General features: G+C 59.0%; 2 protein-coding genes across 8 annotated transcripts; both read right to left on the reverse strand.

Annotated features, from left to right (window-relative positions):
* Positions 1-2,800: 2,800 nt before the first annotated feature.
* On the reverse strand, positions 2,801-6,821 carry LOC128917161 (DNA polymerase epsilon catalytic subunit A-like). The gene is made up of 7 exons (XM_054219805.1): positions 6,199-6,821; positions 5,789-5,869; positions 5,430-5,537; positions 4,917-5,027; positions 4,558-4,643; positions 3,878-3,997; positions 2,801-3,092 (listed from the first exon to the last, which is right to left on the reverse strand). The coding sequence occupies exons 1-7, from the start codon at positions 6,508-6,510 to the stop codon at positions 2,801-2,803; spliced, it is 1,110 nt and encodes a 369-aa protein (XP_054075780.1). The 5' UTR covers positions 6,511-6,821.
* A 1,739-nt stretch (positions 6,822-8,560) lies between these two features.
* On the reverse strand, positions 8,561-23,799 carry LOC128917135 (caspase recruitment domain-containing protein 8-like). Of its 7 annotated transcripts, XM_054219778.1 has the most exons (17): positions 23,441-23,799; positions 22,874-22,912; positions 22,738-22,776; positions 22,602-22,640; positions 22,441-22,479; positions 22,305-22,343; positions 22,169-22,207; positions 21,829-21,883; positions 21,342-21,420; positions 20,370-20,431; positions 20,066-20,286; positions 18,490-18,749; positions 17,788-17,913; positions 15,595-15,739; positions 14,388-14,429; positions 13,737-13,882; positions 12,596-12,759 (listed from the first exon to the last, which is right to left on the reverse strand). In XM_054219778.1, exons 1-17 carry the CDS (start codon positions 23,748-23,750, stop codon positions 12,745-12,747), a joined length of 1,695 nt encoding a protein of 564 aa, XP_054075753.1. In that variant the 5' UTR covers positions 23,751-23,799; the 3' UTR covers positions 12,596-12,744. The 7 variants fall into 7 exon arrangements, with proteins under 7 accessions (XP_054075751.1, XP_054075752.1, XP_054075755.1 ...); XM_054219776.1 differs by lacking the exon at positions 13,737-13,882 and having other exon boundaries at positions 8,561-12,759; XM_054219777.1 differs by lacking the exons at positions 13,737-13,882; positions 22,738-22,776 and having other exon boundaries at positions 8,561-12,759.
* Between the last annotated feature and the right edge of the window lie 1,519 nt (positions 23,800-25,318).

Genomic DNA, 25,318 nt, shown 5'->3' on the forward strand with positions numbered 1-25,318 from the left:
CACGGCGTCCCCGGCGAGGGCCTGTGGCCCCACACTGATGGCGACTCAGCCCCGTGCTGCTGGGGGGGTTGAGGATGGGGCTGTGCTCGTGGCTGGGCGAGAGCAGTGGGGGTTGGGGAGTGCTGTGCCCGTGGCGGGCGCCGTGCCGCAGGGATGCCGTGCCCGTGGAGGTGCTGTGCCCCCCGGGGTGCCATGCCCGTGGGGTTTCCGTGCCCATCTGGGTGCCTGCAGAGATGCTGTCCTTCTGGGATTGCCGTGTCTGTGGAGATTCTGGGCCTGCGAGGGTGCTGCGCTCACTGGGGTGCTGCCCCCATGGGGATGCCGTGCCCGTGGGGATGCTGTGACCACGGTGGTGCCGTGCCCATGGGGATGCTGTGCCCGGGGCGTGCTGGCGCTGTGCGAGGTCTGCCCGTCCCTGCTGCAGGGTGGGGTGATCGGGGTGACCATCAGCTGGAACCGCAACCTCGACCTGTCCACCAGCGAGCACAACCCCCGCTGCTCCTTCCACCGCCTCTGCCCCGAAAGGACTTTGGCTTCCCCCGGCTACAACTACAGGTGATGGCCCTGGCCCTGACCCGGCCCCACGGCCTTGTGTCCTTCTCCAGCCCTGTCTCCCCATCACCACGGCGCCCGTTGGTCTCCTCTGATGGTCTGTGGTAGGGGCCCATGGCCCTGGAGTGCTCCAGCCTCAGGCCAGCCCACCCTGTCCCTCCCCAGGTACTGCCAGAGCTGGAAAGGGCCGTAGGGGCAGGTGGGATAACACTTGCTCTGCCGGAGACAGTCCGAGTTCCCCCCATCTCTGAGGGACCTGCTGTCCCCATGGCGAGTCGTGCCCACGGATGGCTGGGACGTGTCCTACAGCCACGTGTCGCTGCTGCCAGTCCTGGGCCTGTCAGTGCACCTCAGTATCGGCATCCCTGCCTGGGGCTGCTCGCTGCGTGTGACATGGAGGGGACACGGGTGTCACAGCTGGTGGCTGCCTCCCCCTCCTCGAGCCCTCCTGTGCCACCGTGGGGACACGCATCCTCCCGCCCTCGCTGGGAGCTGGAGGGACCTGGGGCCGCTCGCCCCGCTGCAGGGATGTGGGAACAGGACAGGGTCCCCCCAGCCCCCTGCGGGCACCATCCCCGCCCTTGTCCCAGAGCAGAGCCAAGCCTCCGGGACGCAGGGGAGCTGCAGCCCTGGGGTCTCTGCCCGGTGGGGCAGAGCCAGGCACCGACGGCCCGCAATGGCAGGGAGCACCAGGGGCCAGCACCGCCTCTCTGCTGCCGGCAGCCCCTTCCCCTGGAGCTGGAGGGGGCAACGTGGGGGGCACTGCCCGGCTGCAGCCTTCCTGCCCCCAGGCAGGCAGGGATCCGACGGGGACAGGTCCTTGGTCCTTCCTGCCCAGCGAGGACACAGCTCAACCCCCCATGAGAGCCACAGCAAGTGGTTGTGACGACGGAGGTGGCGCGAGAAGAACAGGTCAGAGCCAAAGGTGGAGATGTCATCAGGGAGGTTCCCAATGGGGATGTGGTAGTACCTGGGGCACAGGGAGGTGAACGGTCACCGGGGTGAGCGCCGCTGCAGAGAAGACGGGCACCCCTGCTTGTCCCCCCTCCCCTGACTTTATGCCTTATCCAGCAGCCGTCTGGTTTTCAGCCGGTTCTGGCACCTCCTGGGGTGGGATGTTCCTCGTTATCAGCCTTCTGTTCTTCTTCAAGGGTATATTCAATAGTAAGGCATTCATTGTTTGTACCAAGTGTCTGGTTTCACAGGGCCTTGTGACCTTTTACAGCTCTTTATTCTTACTCAATGAGAGATTCTACCTCCTAAAATATATTTTACCTTTTTAAAAGGTACATTCTACCTTCTTAAAGTACATCAGCATTCCCGCGTCCTTAAGTCCCATCCCTTCGAGGAAACCGTTCTCTCCCTCGCATCCCCCTCGTTATTCTCCTGCGTTGTCCTGCTACAGGCTGTTGGAGGCCGTGCTCACAAGTGCACTGCAGGCGTTTAAAGATCAAGATGGATTTTTCCTTGCCCAGGACTGTGTCCAGCTGGGTTCTCTGTATCTCTGAGGACGGAAACCCCACAAGCCTCTGGGCAAACCGCTCGACCACCTTATAGAATCACAGAACGGTTTGGGTTGGAAGGGACCTTAAAGAGCATCTCGTTCCACCCCCTGCCCTGGGCAGGGACACCTCCCACCAGCCCAGGTTGCTCCAAGCCCCGTCCAGCCTGGCCTTGAACCCCTCCAGGGATGGGGCAGCCACAGCTTCTCTGGGCAACCTGGGCCAGGGGCTCACCACCCTCAGACGACCCAGGGTCTGTCGAGGAAGGGCGAGAGGCAAATTAATCCCAATCACACGTGACAGAGCAGCTCAATGACAACAATCTTTCATCGATTCCTGCTGGGCACGCTCCTAGCAGCGGGAAGAAGGGAAGGGTGTATTTCTCCATATCCCAGGTTGTAAAGAGCAACCTGTTTGCTTCTGAGCACATCGTGCTCCGGCTCTAATTGCACAGCGATACCTCAGCTTTGAACGAGAAGAAATAGGGATGATGAGCTCACGGCCCAGATGTCATCCCGCCCAGGAATCAGGAGGCTGCTCCAGGACTTCAGGAGAATCCCCCTGCCTGCGACACCTGGACACTAAGCCTGTTTCTTGTCCCTCCAGCGAATCACGGGTCTTTGTGGTGCTGCTGGTTTAGGTGGTGCCTGCCACCTCCCGCTGACAGCGACACACACAGCGAACGCCCAGCGCGATGCCAGCGCTAGAACCGCTCCAAAGAAATCCTGCTCTTCCTTCCCACAAGCTCACGTGCTTCTATGGCACCGGCAATTTGGGGAGGCAGATCGAGTTAGCGTCTCCAAACCCACCGCGTTAAGCAAAACCATTTTGTAACGCTTCAAGCTAAATGTTCGGTCGTAGCGCAGCTGCTCTGGGCTTGGTTTGCAATTGCTCCTGCAAAATACCTGAGGCTCCTCCGTAGCCATCCGGCACATCTCTTCAGGGTCCAGCTCCACTGGATCGTAACCCAGTTTTGCTTTAGCTGCCGCTTTCAGGTTGTGACTTCCCACTGGGAGGTAGCTGTCTCTCTTCACCCACCTGGGAAAAATCATGGAAATACCAGTTTGTGCAGAGAAACCAGCCCCGCTTTTCGAAAAGGGGCTCCGACTTGCAAACGGGACCTCGATCGCAAAGGGCACCTCTCCCTGAGGACAGCCAAGAGCTGAGCATCCACGCACAGTGCAGTAAGAGGCTGCCCAGCTTTAGCTGTTCCGCATCTCTACCAACGCGCTGAAATCCCCATCGGGACAAGCCCCGCTATCCAAACCATCACCGCTGCTCAGGACTTCCACCTTCCAACGCCCTCAGCGGCTTTAAGATAAACGTTTAACCCCCGGAGGAGACCACCAGGACTGCAAGGGCTCTCAAAAGTCCAGACGCCGCTCCAGTGGAGGAAACCCACCCAAAAGCCCCGAATTCTCTCTCTCTCGTGCACGCACAGCGTGTCCTCTCCTCTTCTGGGTGTGCCAGGGGGCCCTTGGGTTAGGCTATGGTCCCTCCCCCACCCCAATGGCCCGACCTTGGCCCGGCCTTTCTCCGCTCTCCAAATCGGAGCTCAGACACCTGAGGAGAGCCACCAGCAGGGAGAGGGACGGCCCTGAGAGCCCTTCACGGGGCCGGGCTGGCAGCTTCTGCCGTAGGCAAAGTGCCGAGGGGAAGCAGCCCGTCAAACAAAGGGACTGTCACGCCGGCCGAGGGAGGTGCGACACGTGAAGGCTCCCAACAGCCAGGAGGAGGACAGTATTCAAATACAACTGTGGGTATTTTACGTAAACTCAAGAGAGAAAGATGCGGTGACGTGGGAGAGGGGCAGCGTTTCCTACCTCAGGCAGTCCATGTGGATGCACTGGGATGCTTTGTACTCTCCCTGGCTGTCCTTCTGAAACCCAATTTCCTGATACATATCGATGCCGTGAGCTGCTGCTCTTGCTTCCACAAAGGGCCTGGGGAAAGAGGCGACGAGAGGAGGAGGGACGGAACAGCCATTTCCCTTCATCTCCCACAACGGTCTCACAGCTGCTTCGCTACAAACTACCCGACGAATTTTTCTGGCAGTTTCTCTGTGACATCGGCCCACGGGGAAAACTTCGTGCAGGACAGAGCGGCAGCACGACCCGAGAGGCCAAGGTGCTCGCTTACCCCCTGTGCCGGGGGGGGAAGCACGCCGTCCCTCTCCCCTCGCTTCCCGAAGGCTCGCCTGCACCCCTCTCCCTGATCATCTGCCAGGTCTCTTTTGACCCTCTCCCCGCTCCCCAAGGCTGCGCTCACCCGTACGCCAACGTTGCCGCATTGACAGGGCTTTAAAGCCGCTCAGCCAAGCGGCTGCGACTCTACAGAAGCTCGTACTTCCAAGCCGGTGAGCACAGGATTTGGCGAGGTGCTCAAGCTGGCCAGAGTCGGCATGGACCACACGCTGCCACCACGGCGTGAGCTATGGAAGGACGCCGAGGCTGGTACAGCTCAGGCGACACCTCGCCAGCTCGGTTTTCATTCCTGACCTTACCAGTCAAAGAAGTCTCCATTGTACGTGACGATGATGGTGGGTTTGGTCTCCTGGACATGTTCAAACCACCTCTGGATCAAATGAGCCTGGGATGAAACAGAAGAGCCGGAAAGACGTACATATATAAAGCAACTTGATCTCCTGTATGGTGGACACCATGCAGCTTACGCCACCCTTCCCCTCCCCTCCCCACCTGGCCCACACCTGACCTCTCTTACCTTACGGCCAAGAAACGAAAGCAGGAGCAGCCCTGCCAGACCCACCACCTTCCCCAGCAAGGCGCCTACCAAGCTATTAGATCCCTTTGGCCAACAAGAGCCCCCGGCAGGTAAAAAGTCCGCTGGGCAGAACTGACTTACTTCATCTGGTTCATTAAAGACACAAAACGGACCCTCGTACTCGGGCTTGGGAGTAAACTCAAAGTCTTCGATGTCCTCAGAGACGATCTCCCTGTTTGTGATCAGGTAGCCCTGGGGAGGTGACAAGGAGTCAGTGGGGAGGACGTGGCTTGCAGGCAACCCGAAAATGCCGTCCAAATGATGGGACGCTTTCCTCTTGAAAGCCAGCGCTTCCGCCAAGGGAGTTTGGGAGTCGTCTGCTGAACCACCGCTGGCTATCGGCTAAGGAGGCCACGGGGCGTCAACGTGGGACAGCAGAGTCGTCCCGGTGCTCTCCGGGTTACTACGGCTCCCTTGCAGGAGCACCGGGAACCCGAGCTGGGCACCATCAAACCAAGTATCTCATGTGTCATTCGGGCTTGAGTTTTATTTCCCCAGCCCCCCCCAGCAGCAAGGCAAGTCTGGAGGCGGAACGTTGGCCTGCCCCCGGCTTCACGGCTGGGGCAGGCGGGAACCTACGCTGCTGTCCTTTACCTGCCCGTCGACCATGTAGGAGATCATCATGATCTGGTCTGTCTCCGCGTCAGGGAACTTCAAAGGGAGTTTGGTCGTTTCAATGTCAAAGGCGAGAACGACGGGATCCTGAGCAGGACCAAATCCGTTAGAAAACAGTCCGCAGTTGCCTTGAAGTTAAAGAGCGATTCCCACTAAGCCCAGCGAGAGAACCAGACCCTCCCCAGTAATCATTTTACCGTTTCATCAACCCCCAAATCGCTACCCAAGCCCAGGAACAGCTTTCCCCCTGTGCACACCGCGGGACACCGGCGGCTCCTCGGGGGGGACGCGCCAGCCGCGCACCCCCACAGACCCACACCTGCCCGACCAACGCTCACCGGCCGCTCCACCAGGTCGTCTCGGCGGGTGATTTCAGGGGGGTGGGTGCTGCCCCGGTACCGCACGTTGTACCAGTGAGCCTGCGGAGAGAGGAGGGCGGGCAGCGCCTCGCTGCGGGGCCGGCTCCTGGCGCCCCTTCTGTTCGGCCGCTGGGGCCAGAGCGGCGCCGGGTAAACGCAGCCCCGAAGAAGGGCTCGAACTGTGGCTGCGCGTCCAGCAGTTCGCTACGCTGCGGGCCGTTACCCAGGAGAAGGCCCGGCGGTTTGGGACTACGCTTTAAAGAGGAACTCATCGTCACGGAAACCTCTGCAGAGGTCCCGGAGAGAAAGGGCTTCCCCCCCGCGCCTGCACTTCAGGAGCGCGGCAGCAGCAAAGCAAAGCTCTTCCAGCCTCCCTCGTCCTTACTCACCACGTGGATCTTCAGGTCAATGGAGAGGCGAACGTGGTAGGGTACGTCGTACTCCCGCATATCCACGATGTTGTCCATCTGGTTGGCAGCCTTTCTGGAGGCCCCTTCCTCATCCGTGCTCAGGCTGCCTCCGCTCAGGGCGCTGTGGGAGTGGAGCCCAGCAGCCCTTACCCCAGCGCACGCCTCCGCCGGCGCGGCCGCGAGGGACAGCCGCCGGCGCCAGGGACGCCCGGCAGCAGGAGCCCGTGACGGGAGAGGGGAGAAGGGGAAACGCTTCCCCGCCACGCAGCTGCCCCCTGCTCGCAGAGGCATCCCCGGGCAGGGCAGCACGCGCGGTCCCCTCGCTCCCGTCTAAAGTCCCCTTTTCCCCTGTCTGGGAGCTGCGTCTGCTCAGAGGTACCGCAGACACGACCCACACCTGCCTCTGTAACCAACGGTTCCTACGGCATCGCGCTGAGAAGTCTGGTAACAAGCCTGGGGGCAGCGAGGCAACCTGGGGAGCGCTTTGAACAGGGACAGCGCGCCTCCCAGGTGAGCGCGGGAGCGCTCGTCTTGCCTGATTCTTCTTCCTCGGGTTTTGACTAAAATCAGACTTCGTGCCCGCGAAAGCAGAGGGAGGGGCTGGTTTTTCACGTGTATGTTCTGGTTGAGTTAAAAAATAGAGTTTCTCTTTTTTTTTTTTTTCTGCCTGTACCCGTTTCCAATCTTGTGAACACCTGTCTGGCTTTTTATTCATAGGAAACGTTGGGTGGGTTTTTTTCCCCTTTAGTCACAGTAAGGGTGCCCAGTGCCTCCCAGTATTGGACTGGTGGGCAAGAGGTACCACCACAAAACACCACATCCCACAGCTGCCCTCCGCGGGCCCGGGCGGCGGCCGGGGGGGGCTGGGGCGGAGCGGTGGCTCCCGGCCGCAAAACTGAAGGGCCTCGGTGGGCTGAGGCGTGACGGAGGGTTCCTCCCGCAGCCCGAGGGGCGGAAGAGCAGCCCCGCACCGCCGGTGGGTGCGCGGGGACAGAACGGGCCGCCTCCCGCACCCCCCCGCCGGGACCCCCCCGCCCGGCCGCGGGAGCCCAGGGACCTGGGGTCCCTGCCCGGGCCGGGGGATGCGTCTGCCCCTTTCCCCTTGTGGGTTCAACCAGCAGCGAAGCTGCGCACATGTCCCAGGGTCCCAGGGACGTGTCCCGGGGTGGACACACAGACACGGGGCGCACAGACAGACCGGCACTGGAGAGGCGCTGCCGTCATCAGCGCCCGCGCACGGGACCCACACCATCGTGGACCCACGCCATCACACCATCACGGACACACACCATCACACCATCATGGACCCACACCATCACACCACCACAGGACCCACACCATCATGGACCCACACCATCACGGACCTACACCATCACACCATCACAGGATGCACACTATCACACCACCACAGGACCCACACCATCATGGACCCACACCATCACACCACCACAGGACCCACACCATCGTGGACCCACACCATCACAGGACCCACACCATCACACCATCATGGACCCACACCATCATGGACCCACACCATCACACAACCCACACCACCACACCATCACGGACCTACACCATCACAGGATGCACACCATCACGGACCCACACCATCACACCACCACAGGACCCACACCATCACGGACCCACACCGTCACACCATCACAGGACCCACACCACCACAGGACCCACACCATCACGGACCCACACCGTCACACCATCACAGGACCCACACCATCACAGGACCCACACCGTCACACCACCACAGGACCCACACCATCACACCACCACAGGACCCACACCATCACGGACCCACACCGTCACACCACCACAGGACCCACACCACCACAGGACCCACAGCAGCAGCGCCCGCGCACCAGACCCCCCTCCCCCACCAGCCCCGTCCCCCCTCCTCGGGGCTGGTGGTCACTCGTGCAGCACACGCACCCCCGGGGGTCACAGCCGCACACACACTCGCGGGGGCCCCGAGCACCGGCACGGCCCCTCCGTCCCCCCAGCTCCCTGCCCGGTCCCCAGCCCCCAGCCCCACGCCGTGGGCCCTCGGCTCACCAGCAGGCCCAGGCTGGTGAACGCAGAGGCACAGCCCCCACCCCCGCCCGTCACAGGCTGTGACACACGGAGCCCCTCGTTCGCCTCACACCGCCCCCCCCAGCAGCTAGTTCTGGGGACACCGTTCCCACCCCGTGGCTGGAGGTTAGAGACCCCCACTCACTCCAGGAGGTGACGCCAAATCCCTTGACGAACACGCAGGTCCCACCAGTAGCCGGCACTTGGTCCTTGCAGCACACGCTCACCCGGGGCAGAGTGAGACGACGCAGAGGAATAGTTACAAAAACATTTAATCACACAGAATCACAGAATGGTTGGGGTTGGCAGGGACCTCTGGAGATCACCCGGTCCAGCTCCCGGCCAGAGCAGGGTCACCCACAGCAGGTGGCACAGGAACGCGTCCAGGCGGGGTTGGAATGTCTCCAGAGACGGAGACTCCCCCACCTCTCTGGGCAGCCTGTGCCAGGGCTCTGCCACCCTCACAGCAAAGAAGTTCCTCCTCGTGTTGGGATGGAACTTCCTATGGTCAAGTTTGTGCCCGTTGCCCCTTGTCCTGTCCCCGGGCACCACTGAGAAGAGCCTGGCCCCATCCTCCTGACACCCCCCCTTTCAGTATTTATAAGTGTTGATAAGGTCCCCCCTCAGCTGTCTTTTTTCCAGACTCAAGAGACCCAAATCCCTCAGCCTTTCTTCACAAGAGAGATGCTCCATCCCCTCAGCATCTCGGTAGCCCTTTGCTGTCCCCTCTCCAGCAGTTCCCTGTCCCTCTTGACCCGGGGAGCCCAGAACTGGACCCAGCGCTCCAGGTGCGGCCTCCCCAGGGCAGAGCAGAGGGGGAGGATGACCTCCCTCCACCTGCTGGCCACGCTCTTAGAATCATAGAATCGCTGAGGTTGGAAGGGACCTTTAAGATCATCGAGTCCAGCCTTTAACCTACCCTGACAAAAGCCACTTCTAAACAATGTCCCTAAGTGCCCCATCTACCCTTTTTTTAAACACCTCCAGGGATGGTGAATCCACCACCTCCCTGGGCAGCCTGTTCCAATGTTTAATAACCCTTTCAGTGAAAAAATGTTTCCTAATATCCAATCTAAACCTCCCCTGACGTAACTTGAACCCGTTTCCTCTCGTCCTATCACTTGTCACCAGGGAGAAGAGTTCAGCCCCCATCTCTCTACACCCTCCTTTCAGGTAGTTGTAGAGGGTGAGAAGGTCTCCCCTCAGCCTCCTCTTCTCCAGGCTAAACACCCCCAGCTCCCTCAGTCGTTCTTCATAAAGTTTGTCCTCCAGACCCCTCACCAGCTTTGTAGCCCTTCTCTGGACACGCTCCAACACCTCAATGTCCCTCTTGTAGCGAGGGGCCCAAAACTGAACGCAGTACTCGAGGTGGGGCCTCACCAGTGCCGAGTACAGGGGGATGATCACTTCCCTAGTCCAGCTCACCACACTGTTCCTGATACAGGCTAGGATGCTGTTGGCCTTCTTGGCCACCTGGGCACACTGCTGGCTCATATTCAGCCGGCCGTCCACCAACACCCCCAGGTCCTTTTCTGCCGGGCTGCTTTCGAGCCACTCTGTCCCAGTCCTGTAGCGCTGCATGGGGTTGTTGTGACCCAAGTGCAGGACCCAGCACTTGGCCTTGTTGAACCTCATACCATTGGCCTCAGACCATCGGTCCAGCCTGTCCAGATCCCTCTGCAGAGCCAACCTACCCTCAAGCACGTCAACACGCCCGCCCAGCTTAGTGTCATCTGAGAACTTACTGAGGGTGCATTCGATCCCCTCATCCAGATCATTGATAAAGATATTAAAGAGAACCGGCCCCAGCACCGAGCCCTGGGGGACACCACTTGTGACCGGACACCAACTGGATTTAACTCCATTTACCACCACTCTCTGGGCACGGCCATCCAGCCAGTTTTTTACCCAGCGAAGAGTACACCTGTCCAGGCCATGAGCAGCCAGTTTCTCCAGGAGAATGCTGTGGGAAACGGTGTCAAAAGCTTTGCAAAAATCCAAGTAGATAACATCCACAGCTTTTCCCTCATCCACTAAGTGGGTCACCTTATCATAGAAGGATATTAGGTTTGACAGGCATGACCTGCCCTTCACAAACCCACGCTGACTGGGCCTGATCACCCTGTTCTCCTGCATGTGCCATGTAATGTCACTGAGGAGGATCTGTTCCATGACCTTCCCAGGCACCGAGGTCAGACTGACTGGCCTGTAGTTCTTGATGCCCCCAAGGATGCCATTGGCCTCCTTGGCCACCAGGGCCCACTGCTGGCTCATGGGCATCCTGTTGTCCCCCAGGACTCCCAGGTCTCTTTCCACAGAGCTGCTCTCCAGCAGGTCACCCCCATCCTGTCCTGGTGCGGGGGGTTATTCCCCCCCAGGTGCAGCACCCTGCACTTGCCCTGGTTGAATTTCCCCAGGTTTCTCTCCGCCCAACTCTCCAGCCTGGCCAGGTCTCTCTGGATGGCGGCACGGCCTCCTGGGGTGTCAGCCACCCCCCCCAGCTTTGTGTCATCAGTGAACCTGCTGAGGGTGCGCTCTGTCCCTTCATCCAGGTCACTGATGAATGTATTGAAGAGGTCTGGCCCCAGCACTGACCCCTGGGGAACACCGCTCCTCACTGACCTCCAACCAGGCTCCGTGCCCCTAATGGCGACCCCCTGAGCTCTGTCTTTCAACCAGTTTTCAATGCACCCCACTGTCCCTTCATCCAACCCACACTTCCTAAGCTTCCCCGTGAGGATGCTGTGGGACACCGTGTCGAACGCCTCGCTGAAGTCAAGGCAGACACCACCCACTGCCCCCCCCTCGTCTGTCCATCCAGCCACGCCGTCATAGAAGGCTGTCAGACTGCTCAGACGTGATTTCCCCTTGGTCAATCCATGTTGAGTACTTCTGATAGCTTTCTTTTCCTCCACAATATAAATATATATTACATATATATAATATAAGCATGTACATATATATATATAATATATTTAAAGAGATAGGACAGAGCATAGCAGCCAGGCCCAGGGCTCGGCCACACTGGCCCCAGTTTATACTTGAGTGGCCCCTTTTACCCCCCTTTCTGCCTCCCCTTTGCTCCTCCTGGCTCCCCTTCGTACTGTCCCGGACTGCACTGAAGGTCCTCAACCCTCAGCGAAGCAGAGACACGCTCCAATCGCACGTTCCAGCAGCGACATGTTCTCCAGGCGTTTACGAGAAGGAATAAATACAAAGCAATACTGGAGACAGCAGTCTCATTTCCACCCCACAAAGCCCCAGAGCGTGTGGTGGGACCGTTCCACTCAACACACCCTGGAAGCTCCTTTGAGCTTCCAGAAGTTGCTCTCTCCACTTCGGCAAGGCTGAATTTCACCTGAGCTTAACACAAAAAAAAAAAAAAAAAAAATCTCTTCTTAGCCACTGGACACCAGAGCAGACTGCTCCTGCCCCGAGCGGCGTGTTCAGCAGCAGGAGGACACCACCAGTGAAGGCATCCACACGACCCAGAAAGGAACTGACGTTATGGACACTATGGATGTGATTTAAAAACGGTCTGCTGGCTTTCTTTTGAACGTAAAGGAGCTGCTATTGAGGCGGACCTTCCCTGAGGTTGCGTGAACCTGTATCTCTCATCTTGCTGTTTTCCATGGCTTCTTTGGGTGGGGGGATGTCCCTCACCCACTGCTGCTGGGGTCAGGATGCTCGTTTGCTCCTTCAGTGAATTTGGGTCATTTGGGTAAACTGGGCTGGAGTTTGATGTTGATACGGGTTCCTATCACCATCTCTGGCTTGCTGCGGCTCGCGCGCGAGAACCAGCCTTTGCAGACAGCGCTACGGGGAAAAGCGGCTCCCCCCTTCCAGCCGTGAGAAGCGCCCACGGACACTGAGGGTGGGGAGGTTGAGCTTGAGGCACCTGTTTTGAGGGGAGGTCCTCTGCCAACAGCTGCCTGTGGCAGGGAGGCAGGCAGGGCCGAGATATTGGCACTGCATCGGGAACCAAGGTCTCTTGTTCCAGCAGCTTCCCACCAGTGGCAACCAAGTCAGCCCAGCAAGGCAGGCCTGAGACGGGGTGGTTCAGAAGGCTTATTGCTGATTTGCACCATGGATTTGGCATCGAGAGGTCAGAATTCAGGCACTGGTAAACTTACCAGTGGTAAACTTACTCCCGTAAGCTGAGTAACGGGAGCAAACGCAGACCGCTTTCCCCGGCCTAGCTGAACTCCAGGTCTTCCATGAGGTATGGGTCTACCCCCTGGAGGATCTGGTAGAGCCGCTCCTGGGCCCGCACCCCTTTCTTCTTAACTAGCTCCAGCAAAACTCGATTCTTCTTTTTACTTGTATCTTGACCTAGCACCTCCTCCTCTTCGTCGCTGTTGATGACATCTGCATCCCGTAACCGCAGCAGAATGGTGGGGAGCTGCCTCATCCTGGAGCAAAGTGCGGTTTTGTACTCCATCAGGAAGGCTGCACCTAGCAGACACCAAGCCCACGTTACTGTGCTGCATGTGGCCAGGCAGCCGCAGGCGAGTGCCACGCTGTGGTACGTGGCACCCTAAGCCAGCGGACACCACGGCTACGCACTCTGTCCCACAGCCACGTGTCTCCATCCCTCCACCAAAAAGGATGGGTCCCCTGTGCACCAGCGGTGGGAGCACTGGAGGCAGGGCAAGGAAGGGCGCAGGAATGCGAAGCCAGAGCTGGGGGAGGTGAGGTCGGTGGTAGCCCCCATCAGCTGCCAGCAACTGTCCCCTCTGGGATTCCTACAGCGTCTGGGCACGAAGTTGCCGTCCTACCCCCTGCCCTGCAAGGTGAGGACGTCCTAACTCAGAGCACAGGTCCCTCAAAGCTCTGAACTCTTGGAGGATTCCAAGTGGTTTGTAAAGAAACAGAGCCTGGAAAGGCAGCTGATGCTGGCGGAGTGCTGAGCAAGCCGCGGGTCAGTGCGGTGGGCAGCGCTGCCCGGCTTCTGCTCCCAAGCTCCACCCAGCCCTCCTACGTGAGGCTGAGGTGGGCACCCAGACGGGCGTCTCCTTGTAGAATCACAGGATGGTTTGGGTTGGAAGGCACCTTAAAACCCACCCAGTGCCACCCCCTGCCCTGGACAGGGACACCTCCCACCAGCCCAGGTTGCCCCAAGCCCCGTCCAACCTGGCCTTGAACCCCTCCAGGGATGGGGCAGCCACAGCTTCTCTGGGCAACCTGGGCCAGGGGCTCACCCCCCTCAGAGTGAAAAATTCCTTCCTCATGTCCAACCTAAACCTGCCCTCTCTCAGTTGCAGAGCTGTTGCCCCTTGACTTGTCCTTGCTTTTGTCTGCCACCCCCCTCTCCTGGTACTCTTGGGCAGGCTGTAGGCCAGCATGGTGATTCCACACGCGTGGCAAGGAAAAAGAATAAAGCTGAAATTTCCAAATTTGTGTCTAAGCAAGCCAGGCCTATCTGCTTCAACCTGTGGCTGAGGTGCCTGGGTGTCCTCTTGGATCTGGCCTTTTGTCAGCAAGACGAGATGCAAGAGGCGATGATGAAGTGTTGTGGCCCTGGAGAGATTCGGCTGGGACAATATGTTGAAAACCGCTGGGCAGCAGGTTGTTGTCACTGTATTTGAAGCAAGTAGAAAGCAAAGCCCCTTGGTCAGAAACTCCCGGCCCTGCTGTCCCCTCTGCCAACGCCCGGCCGCGGGCTCCTCCCCAGAGGCATGGCTCTCATGGAAAACACTCCTGTTTGGCACAGGGGCTGCCAGCCCCCAAGCTGGCTGTATGGGATGCGGCAGCTGGACCACTCACTGCAACTCCAGTGGAACGTTAGCTACGGACCGGGAACTTTACTAGCTGCAGCTCATTCTCCGTCACAGCAGCACGTCTGGCCCCAGAAAAGGCAAACCAGTTAGGAGGGTCACCTGCACTACGCCGCTTTACCCACCAGCGTGGCACAGAACGTGCTGTCGACAGGGCGGGAATAGAAGTTTGAGGTTGCAGCTTTACGGCTTTTTGTCTAGAAACTATCATAAGGCTGGGAAAAGAGGCTGATAAACCAGAGGACAGAGGGCTCCAAAGAAAGAGATTCAGACTCCAGAGGTGCAGCTCCGAAACACAGTACTGACCTGACGAGGCCTTGAAGACACGGGCAGAGTGGTCAATATCACCTGAAAGAGAAAGGAGAGAGATCACCGCAGGTGCCATCACCGAAATGATGGTGCCTAATCTTCCACAAGATCTTCCCCAGGTACCTAATCCTCCACGAAGCCGTCACCCGCTCCTGCCCGTCTCTGAACTCGGCCAAGGTCCTGGGCTCTGCACGGCGGCAGGGGTTACTTTTAGGAGGTGCCACATTAGACTAACAGAGACGGGGTGCCGAGGCCCACAGAGCGGTACCGTACCCCACGCCTGCGGGATGCTGCTGCCCGCAGCTCCTCTGCCAAGCTTCCCCACAGGGGACCCCAGGGGTGGGTGCTGCTACGTGACGTTAGTGGCACGTGTGGTGGCTGCTGAGCTGGCCCGGCAGCAGCTGGGCAAAGAGGCAAGGAGATTAGGAACCTGCCGCTCTGGAGCTGGGTGCGCCTCTGTCCTGCCAGAGGACACGCGAACACGAGTCTTGGCACCCACCATTGCTAACCCCGCTCCTTCTGCCTCCACCACCCGCTGTCCCGGCTGAAGTTCTGCACGGGACTCAGGTCAGTACAGTCAGCCCTAAAGCAGAGCAGTTGTAAGCCACAGTCTCTTGATGCCACCAGAGCAGTCCCCACGCCACCAGCAGGCTTGCTGCGTGCCACCTTTGTGATGCCGCCGTGAGCAGAGGCCTGTGGTGAAGGCAGGCTCTGGTCCACCTGGCCTCACCCCCATCCTGTGGCTCTGGGTCTTGCTTCACACGTTGGTGTCGCACCAGCAGACCTGGAACACGTCGGTTTTTTAAGATGTTGATTTTCACTAAAATCGTGGCATTCTCCTTACCTCCTCTGCATCGCACAGTGCTTGCACTAGCACGGCCGTGGGGGTTAACGGACTTTTACAAATAAGTAAGATTTCTATGCAAACAGTAGTCAAGAGAGCACAGAGACACCAATAGCTCCGTCACGCTCTCTTAAACCCCAGCATCTGAAACTCCACGTTAAATCTGAAGCTCCGCTCTACTGCCATCGGGGTGTCCTTTCAGGTCCCTGTTCTTCAGCGGCCAATTGCTGCCCACGCAGGTTTGCTTTCCCTGCGGGATGCACGGACGACTGCGACCACAAAATGTGCGAGACCTGCTTCGGTGGTGCCCCTCCGCTTTTGCTAAGGTGAATGAGACCCAGATGGACCTGCTGCTCCTACCTGATCTCAGTGATGCCTGCCAGACCTCAGTGCCATCGCGCGTGTCTGTCATGTGGAGCCCAGTTCCCCCTCCCATGTCCGCAATGTAAATCTCGACAAAGGCCTGCTGTTTCTTTGGACTCTTGTAGCAAAGTGGCAACTGTTCCTGCAAAGGTAGGAAGCAAGTTGAGTCTCTGTCACCGTGGGGAGCTGGAGTGAATTCCCGTGCTTCATCCTGCGTTTCCTGGCCGTACCAGCAAGAGGAAAGACAAGGGAAGATGCACGTCAGGGCTCTGCTGCACTGCACCAACCAAATTTTCGTTGGAAGGGACCTCTGGAGTGTCTCATCTGACCTACCTCTCAAAGATGGACCAACATCAAGTCTAGATCTGCTCAGCTGGGGCTTTGTCCAGCTGGTTACTGAAAACCTCCATTTTCAGCAGAGATTCACCACCTTCTGGCCCTCTCTGATGGCTGCATCTCCACCGAGTGATGAAGTTTTTCCTAACGTTTGGCCCAAACTTCTCAGTTTGCAGCTTACGGCTTTTACCTCTTCTACCTGACACGGCCGGGAGCTTGGCTCCGTCATCTTTACAACCACTCTTCAAGGCAGAGGGCCCAGTTACTCCCTGGCCATTCCAGGAAGCAGGAAAACCAAATCCTTCCTCGCGATTCATGGGTTTAAGACTGTGTCTGAATTAAGCTGAAGGTCCTGGCTGTCTGGGGCCGCGCTCAGCTCGGTAACAGGGTTGTAGCTGGAAGGGGAGATGATGAATAAGCTGGAGGGGAGGGATGCCAACCCGGAAAGGCTGGAGAACTTGCTGGCAGGAAGCTCATGCAATTTGGCAAAGGCAAATGTAGAGTCCTGCATCTGGGATGGAATAGCCCCACATCAGACGGGAGCCCGGGCACTGGGTGGACACAGAAATCAGCTTCACAGGGAAGGACTCGGGAGCCCTGGTGGGCATGCAAGTCGAACAGGAGTCAGCACTGTGCCCGGGCAGCAAAGCTGGCCTCGTCCCTGTCTGTATTAGCAAGATCACAGCCAAAACAGTGAGGTCAGGGATTCCTTCCCCCTGCTCAGCACTGGCGAGGCCGCATTTGGGCACTGGGTCCAGTTTGGGGCTTTCCAGTACAAGAAAGATGTGGACATCCTGGAGCTCCAGGCTGGCGTGCACAATACGCAGAGGCAGAGGAAGAGAAAGTAACGGGGAGAACTAATCACTGTCTTTAACTACACGAAGGGGGACTAAAGAAAAGACAGAGCCAGCCTCCTGGAGGTGCACAGCAATGAGACGAGAGGCAAGAGGCACAGGCTGCAGCAACAGAAACTCCGATTAGATAATAGATAAGGGAGGGGGGGATCACAATGAGGGCGCTACAACAGGGGACTAGAGACCCAGAGAGGCTGTGGTGTCTCCATCCTTGGAGATATTCAACCTTGACCGGACACGGCCCTGAGCACTTTGATCTAACTTTAAAACTCACATGCTTTGACCAGAGACCTCCCGAGACCCCATCCAACCTAAGCTTCTCTGGCTCCCGTTTCATTATTATGGTGCAGTGCAGACCCACGAAAGGAGATTTTTGTAACCAGCCATGAATGCGCTGTTGGACTGCCATCAGCTGCTCCCAGGATGTCACAAACTCCTGTACAAAGCAAGTAACCACAAGGACTAAACGGCCAAACCTTCCCAGATTTTCCCAGACATTGCAATCCAATTGCCACAGGGCACGGTGCTCAAAATCAGAAATTCCCAAATGGATTTTCCATAGAGAAAGAAGTTATGTCACATCATGGCATAGAGAGAAAGTCTGTCTCCAGTCCCACTCCTAAGCTGAAGGAAAGTCACTGCAGAGGAGATGAGGATTAAGGACTTGGGACCACACCTGAGCCAACAGTTCTGAAATCCCTTCTTGCTATGCAGCTACGGTAAGTCCAACAAGTCCCACGTTGTGATTTCTGCCATAAGGAAAACCAAACACAGCCCCTTTGCGGCTTTGGGGTGGGCTCCATGCTCCTCCTGGGGACGTGCGTCATGAAATACCTTTGCCACTTGTACCCAGTACAGCTCCCTGCACCTCTGGCTCTGAGACCCAGTAAGACATGTTCTGGTAGCAGAATATGGCTGAAGACAGAGACTTCTTGTATTGTCTATTTCAGTGAAAAAAAAAAAAAAAAAAAAAAAAAAAAAAAGGAACAATTCCACTTACTTCAGGTGTTATCTCTGCCTGCTTTGTACTGGTCACACGGTAATTGCGGCCCAAGAACAGAGGTCTGAATGGAGGAGGCTTGGGAATAAGCTTTGAATTCCAGTTCACTTCTTGTTCTTCAATGGCCTGTAAACATCAAGAATTGCTTTTGAGAGAGGAAAAAACCCAAGAGCTGTGAACTGGAGGTAGCCCTCGGAAAGTCAAGAAGAGAAGAGACCGACGCAGTCAGGAGAGACCGCTGGGTGGACTGCAGGCAGTGCTGCGGGCAGGCAGCTCCCGCTCGGCACAGGCAGGAACCTCCCGTGCGCAGGCAGGAACCGGGGCAGGGTGGTGCCCTGTCCCTCTGAGAAAGGGGGAAGGGCTCGCACCCCTCGGGAGAACGGCTGGCATGCAGCCACCGAGTGCTGCACCGGCAGTGGCCAGCAAGTCCTACACCTGCTCCGTGTGGCAGAGCACCCTGTGCCATGGCTTCGCTCGCGCTAGGACACGCTGCGCCAGCCAGAAACACAATTCCTGGAGGCATCTGGGAAAGAGGAGAGTGGGGGAGATGTGGCGGGAGATGGGGGCACAGGACTGCGTGTGAATCAGAGGCTGGTGGCAGAAAAACTGGGAGGCATCTCTGCTTATCAAATCCAGGCCCTGCTACTGCAGCCACCCCAGATATCGTCCTTTTTTAACCTGGTCAAGCTCCCTCCACCTTACCCGCTTCACGGACTTGTCATCTGGGATCAGGTAGAGGTGAAGAGTTGTACTTGCAGCATTGAGCTGCTGGAAGATCAACACCAAAGAGTGCACAGGGAGTGAACAGAAGGCTGAACGTATCTTCCTCCAAAGCACCCCGAGCGCTGAGAAGCTGGGATTCTCCAGGACAGCAGAGAAAGCCATCAGTCTGGTCGGACTCTCCAGGGTCATCTTCCCAGACTCAAAGTGGGCAATGGAGCACAGGCTGGTATTTACGTCTTCTGCAAGAGACGGCAAAGGCAACAAGGTTCTGTTTGTTCTTCCTGGCACCCTCTCAGGCCGCCTCCTCCTCTTGAAGGCTTCAGCAGCAGAAAGGAGACGTGTGCCCCCACACGATGACATGCTCTGCTTTAGGTCCCATGTGTGCCCCAAGCTTTTGGGGTTCAGCAGGGAGTGGCAGGCCTTTGGCAGCCCTCCTGCGGGTTCAGGAAACTGCAAATCTCAAGGTGGCAGCTTGGGACCGTGAAAATTGTCAGACTGCACCCGTGCAGCATCCTGCGTACAAGCGCCACACCACCGCGTACCGGGGAGGCAGTCGCTGCGTGATGGTTTTTCATCACCAGGGCAGCCTGAACATCCCACGGTGACATCCCGAGGGGTTACTGGGTCAGAGAGCTCTGCTGACGTCCAGTCACCCGGGTTATCTCTGGAGCACACTTTGCTGTTCACCCGACAGACTGATACAATCGCAGCACGTTGCTTAGCGCACCCGTGCCAGTGAAGAGTGCGCAGAACCACGGTTCAGCTGACACGACTGCGCTTGCTGGGCCCTGGGTGGGAGGTGGAGCCACGCAACAAGAAACTCCTTTCGCAGCGCGCTCCGTTGCGGACTTGCCAGGAAGAGTCCCTCGGCCAGCACACCCACTGCCTGCGTCAGGGCATCCCCGCACGGGGGACTGGGACTCCTTTGCATGCTCTGCAGCCCAGCTGCGGGTGCTGATGCTCTTTCTCTGCTCATTAACAGTGGCTCACTAAGAGAGAGGGCTCAGATCCAAGCCTTGTGGCTCCTCGTGTTGCCTGGGTGAAAATGGACTATTTTGTTCCACTTATTCTTCTGCCCAGGCCACCTCCGACCCACTGCATCCCACCCGGGGTGGTCCAGCCTGTGGGTGGGTGCAGCTGGTCGGCTCCCGTCCCGCTGGGGCAGAGCGGGGACAGCCGTCACCATCCACAGCTGCCAGAGGTGCAAAGAGCTGAGAAGCTCTGCGGGGGAGCCCGGCGGCTGGTGTGCAGCTGGGCTGGGGTAGTGCCCAGGGGTCACCGCGGCAGCTGGGAGGAGAGGGTGGGCAAGGAGAGGCTGGTGGTGTGGAGCGGGAGCTGGGGAAGGGACCGCTGAAGGCTTGATAGAACGCGAGGGAAGGATGAAGGATGCTAAAGCAAAGCGGAGGAATACAAGGGGGTACACAGGACCTTGGAGGGAAGGGAGAATTTGGCTCTGTCTGGAGAGAGAGGTCTCCAAGGAGCCAGAGATGTCGCTGGGGGCGGACGGGCTGAGGGATGGTGGCTCGGGAGACCCAGGTCCCTGTGGCTGCCGTACCTGCCAGGCAGATGAAGTGGGGGAGACGCACTGCCTGCACAACCCCGGGCTGCACCTCGATGTGGAAGAGGGGTCCGGCAGGCATCCACATTTCCTTGTCAGCCTTGCTCAGGTGCGTGGTCCAGGTGTCGTATCTGTAGGTGACGGTCACTGCCGACTTCACCTCGAAGCCGAGGCCTGTGATGGAGCACCGGAAGATGCCTGCACCAGGGAGGCGAGCTCTGCAGGTGGGAGGGACGACAGGCTCATGCCACCTGGGACGGGGCTTTTGGAAGGTGCTCCCGCTTCGCCCGACAGCTCTTACCGGTACGCAGTGTGGTGTCCCAGCAAGTCACGGATTCTCCTCGGTGTCACTTCTGGAAGATCCTGCAACACAAGCGTGGCCGGTTTGGGACTGAACGGCATGTTGTGCACTGGGTGCTGCTTGCAGGAGGAGTGCTGGGATTTACAGTGAAACACGATGCAGCTTGGCGTGGGAGTTTGGAGCCTCGCAAGCAGCAGCAGGGGATCAGCAGCTGCTGCCTGGTGCCCAGAAAGGCACCACTCTCACCAGCGAAGAGGCCAGAAGAGTCATTGCCTGGCAACTCCTCTGCCCTGAGAGCCAAAAGAAGCACCGGCCACATCTGAGGCTCATGACCCCTTTAATGCGGATGCCTGTAGTGGCGCCCAAGAGAAATCCCGCGTGCAGGCACAGCAAGGAGGACGGAACACTCACCCCACTCGGGTAGACACCACTGGGGTAAGGAAGGCATCGGTTAGTCCACGTGTCCCCCACACATCAGTAGGAAAGATGGACGTGCATGTTGGACATGCAGAGCAGCTCCCAGAGCTCCAAACTACGTGTTTCACCCACTGACTTTTAGGATGAATTTTGCAAATGGGAATTCCAGATAGGAAAGTTTCTGTTTCCCAAGAGAGAAAGTGTTGGCTGCTGACTTTCTTGGGAGTAAAGCCTGGGCTTTTCCCTCTCTGCCATGGGGTATCAGCAGACAGGACAGTGGCCACAGGCAGACAAAATGTTTAGCAGCAAGAATAAATTTGGGATGTGAGCAAGTGGAATTTGTCTTCCCATGAACTCGGAAGCTGGGGCAGCCCGTGCTGAGTTAGCATAGCAAAATGGACCGGACTTTTCTGGCAGGTGAAGAATTGCTGTGAATAACAGGTTTTGAAGGCTCACCCAACCTCCCAGGTGACAGCCAGGGTCAGTCCCAGGCTCCCTGGTGTGCCATTTCCTTCGGGTGCAACAGTGCCCTGCCAGGACCGGCAAAGCCCTTACCTCCCCCAGGCAGTCCTGGCAGTTTCCCTTCCATGGTGAGTCCATGTTTAGACTGCTATGGAATTGTCCAAAATCATAGCTCACCTGCAGAGGAGAACATAGGGGAAAGCGCTCACAAGCTGTCTTTCTCCCCTCCAGCCGTGCCTGCCTGCTGGAGGCAGCAGGAGAGGTCTTCGGAGAGCACAAGCAACATCTCCAGCATCAGTGCAGTGCTGGCCCTGCTCCCCGCTCCTGCAGGGAGGAAACAGGCCGGCATGGGAGCTGTGCCCGCCTGGCCTGCTGGCGGGGTGAGGTCCTCTCCTGGGTGCGGGGGCAGCAGCTCCTGCCACCCAGCCTGGGGCTGTGGTGGCACCAGGCAGTGCTGGACCTCCCCCCGTCTGCCGGGCTGGCTGTGAGCCCGCGCGCTGCAGCCGTGCCTTCCTCCCCAGCCCCATGCTGCTCCTCCTCACTCAGGCACCCCAGCCTCAGGCATCACGTCCTGCGAGACCTCACCTCCGCACTTGTCGAGGCCTCGTCTGGCACCAGCTCCCTTAGGGCTAAGCCTGCGAGTGGAAAAGTTGGAAGACATCATCATTTCTGGCTCATGTTTGAGAGAAGGAGCCATCCTCAGGCAGCCTTCACCCAACCTTACCAATCCCATTGGCTGCCCTGGTCCCCCCGTGTACTACCACATCCTCCCACACCGCAACTTCCACATCCTCCTCCATGAACCGCGGCAGGGACGCGCTCACCACCGGGCAGCGAGTTGAGGTCCCACACTCGCCACCTCGCAGCTCCACCAGCTTCACTGCACCAGGTGGTCAGCGAGGACCAGGACATGGCCTTACCTGAAGACTGAGATATTAAAGTTCCACCACCACCTTGAACTGCAAGAGAAACACAAAGCAGAGGAGAGCTCAGGAGTCAGGATACATCCAGAGCTCAGGAGCCAGGTGGTCAATGAGGACTAGGACATGATCTTACATGAAAATTGAGGTCTGAAAGTTCCACCAGGACCTTGCACTGCAACAAAAACACAAAGCAGAGGAGAGCTCAGGAGCCAGGATACATCCAGAGCTCAGGAGCCAGGTGGTCAGTGAGCACCAGGACATGACCTTACGTGAAACTCGAGGTCTGAAAGTTCCACCAGGACCTTGCACTGCAACAGAAACACAAAGCAGAGGAGAGCTCAGGAGCCAGGATACATCCAGAGCTCAGGAGCCAGGATACATCCAGAGCTCAGGAGCCAGGTAGTCAATGAGGACCAGGACATGGCCTTACCTGAAGACTGAGCTATTAAAGTTCCACCACCACCTCGAACTGCAAGAGAAACACAAAGCAGAGGAGAGCTCAGGAGTCAGGATACATCCAGAGCTCAGGAGCCAGGTAGTCAATGAGGACCAGGACATGGCCTTACCTGAAGACTGAGCTATTAAAATTCCACCACCACCTCGAACTGCAAGAGAAACACAAAGCAGAGGAGAGCTCAGGAGCCAGGATACATCCAGAGCTCAGGAGCCAGGTGGTCAGTGAGCACCAGGACATGACCTTACGTGAAACTCGAGGTCTGAAAGTTCCACCAGGACCTTGCACTGCAACAGAAACACAAAGCAGAGGAGAGCTCAGGAGCTAGGTCACGTCTAGAGCAGTATTCCATCCTCTACCTGTCCTCTCCCTCTTCTTCACGCCTTTGCTATGAAACCTCTTCCTGCCAGTTTGTGCCCACTCACACCAAGCTGCCGGGCACCAGGAATCCCACCCAGCTGCCCGTCCCAGGAGGGCAGTGCACACCGCGGGGCTGAGAACACGCTCCCAGCCTCCGCTTCTCCACCCCTCACTGCTGCCATGAGAGCAGCTTCCAGGAGCAGAATCCTTCCTTGCCCTCCTGCCTTCGCCCTGCATAGGTGCGCCCCTGGGCCCTCACCTTCCAGCACAAGCGTGCTCTGGCAGCTCCCTGGTGCGCACACAGCCGCAGCCGCCTTGCCCCGTCCCTGGGGGAGCTCCTGCCTGCGGTCCCGGCCAGGGTCCCTCCCCGGGAGACACCCTGGTCTGCACCCACTCCCCCTCTCCCACCTCCAGACGGATCCTCTCCCACCTCTCCCGAGCCACACCGCACCTACATTCGACATGGTACAAAAAGCAGTTGGGTTTGATTCCATAGTGTCGCAGGGTCAGGTCGTCCTTCATGTATCTCTCATTGTAGATCAGCCTTCCCCTTCCGCGGCTCAGGGCCAGGTCGTACTCCATGCACATCCTATGGTAGGTCAGACTTCCCCCTTCCTGGCTCAGGAAGAAGTCCCACGCTTCCAGCTTAGCGTTAACCTCCCGCACGGTGTCATCCAGAGACACTCTCACCGCGCGTGTGCTGCCTGTCGAAGTCTTAATGAAGACGTGGAACTCGCTGGGGCTGTCATCCTCGGGCTCCGCCATCGCGGCTCCTTCGGCCGCCTCAGAACATCCGGGGCTTCGGCTCCGGCACTTCCCGAGAAACCGAAAGCACCGGGGGTGACGTCAGGGCCGTCCCGCCAATCAGAGCGCCCTCGCGCCTGGCTGCGCGCTCCTGCCCGCGCCCGGCCCCTCCCTGCCCGCGCCCGGCCCCTCCCTGCCCGCACCGCTCCTCCCTCCCTGCCCGCACCCGGCCCCTCCCTGCCCGCACCCGGCCCCTCGTGTCCCTGCCCGCACCGCTCCTCCCTCCCTGCCCGCACCCGGCCCCTCGTGTCCCTGCCCGCACCGCTCCTCCCTGCCCGCGCCCGGCCCCTCGTGTCCCTGCCCGCACCGCTCCTCCCTGCCCGCGCCCGGCCCCTCGTGTCCCTGCCCGCACCGCTCCTCCCTGCCCGCGCCCGGCCCCTCGTGTCCCTGCCCGCACCGCTCCTCCCTCCCTGCCCGCACCCGGCCCCTCGTGTCCCCTGGGCTGCTCAGTTCGCACAACCTCCCTCCCTTGTTACTTTCCCTTTCCCCTTTTCCCCAACCCAGCTCCTTTTCCAGGATTCCCTTCCCCGGGGAAGGCAGGGCAGGGCTGTGCAGGCAAGGGCAGTGCTTTTTTTCCCCAAGGGAATGGTGCGGCGGAGGCTTGGATCCAGCCCGGAAAGCAGGTCTGGGGGTGCCAGCGCGTCCCACGCCGGGTTACAGGGTCACCCCAGCGCCTGCCCTTCGCCCTCTCCCCAGCACATCCCTGCCCCCCCTTTCCTGGCAGCGCTGCGAGTGCCCGGCTGGGCAGGATGGCTCTGCCTGCCCCAGGCTGCACGGGGGGCCAGCGCGGCCCCGTCCCTGCGGCAGTGGCGTGTGTGTGTGTGTGGGGGGGGTAATTTGGGGGTGGCGGGAGCTGCAGGGCTGTGTGTTGTCACCTTCCTGCCCCCTGCAGAGCTGGCAGGGGGAGGCAGCGTGGCGGGCAGCTGCCTGCCCCTGCTGTCACGGCCCCGCTGTCCCCCTCAGGGCAGGCCCACGGGCCCTGCCCCACAGCACCCACCAGCCCCACCGGCAGCCCCAGGACGGCTGAGCACGCTGCCACGCACCCCAGGGCAGCCCAGGAGCCGGGCAGGAGGGGCAGGATCTGCTGGCGACATTCAGGGCTCCCTCTTGCCCTGGCACAGGGCGAATGAGGACATTTCAGCGACCGCCCCTGTGGTCCGGGCCGTGCCCAACGTGGGAGTAGCGTCAGGGTGATGGAGTCAGTGCCCGTAGCCCAGGGCTGCACAGTGACGACGGGGGCACGCGCTGCCCAGCAGCTCTGTGGTATTTACGGGTATTTATGGGGCTGCCCGCACGCCCTGCCGTGGCGGGTCCCTGCCCTAGCCCAGGTCACCCCACCGCGGGCAGAGCTCCGTCTCCCGCTGTTCCCTGGGCAGCTCAGCCCCGCAGTGCTGACGGTGTCTCTCTGTCCCTCCCCTGGAGCGACGCGCTCAGCCCTGCGAGGTGCAGCGAAAACAGACCCAAATCTTGTGTGCTTGTACCGCCTGCGGTGCACTGATGGAGCTCGCTCTTGGGATAATTCCCTGTAA

This window comes from Rissa tridactyla, chromosome 13, assembly GCF_028500815.1.
Source record: "Rissa tridactyla isolate bRisTri1 chromosome 13, bRisTri1.patW.cur.20221130, whole genome shotgun sequence".
NCBI lineage: Eukaryota > Metazoa > Chordata > Aves > Charadriiformes > Laridae > Rissa > Rissa tridactyla.

What these genes read in the sequence shown, in the direction of transcription:
- LOC128917161 (XM_054219805.1), bottom strand. Translation starts at nt 6,510, where the DNA reads ATGCCTCTGCGAGCAGGGGGCAGCTGCGTGGCGGGGAAGCGTTTCCCC. An exon ending in ACGACCTGGTGGAGCGGCCG is followed by an intron (nt 5,538 to 5,788) that starts GTGAGCGTTGGT and finishes GGTCCTGCTCAG; the next exon opens with GATCCCGTCGTTCTCGCCTT. An exon ending in TCTTTAATGAACCAGATGAA is followed by an intron (nt 4,644 to 4,916) that starts GTAAGTCAGTTC and finishes GTTTCATCCCAG; the next exon opens with GCTCATTTGATCCAGAGGTG.
- LOC128917135 (XM_054219776.1), bottom strand. Translation starts at nt 23,750, where the DNA reads ATGGCGGAGCCCGAGGATGACAGCCCCAGCGAGTTCCACGTCTTCATT. An exon ending in TTTCAGACCTCGAGTTTCAC is followed by an intron (nt 22,344 to 22,440) that starts GTAAGGTCATGT and finishes TTTTTGTTGCAG; the next exon opens with TGCAAGGTCCTGGTGGAACT. An exon ending in TGTCTTCAAGGCCTCGTCAG is followed by an intron (nt 12,760 to 14,387) that starts GTCAGTACTGTG and finishes GGTGTCTGCTAG; the next exon opens with GTGCAGCCTTCCTGATGGAG.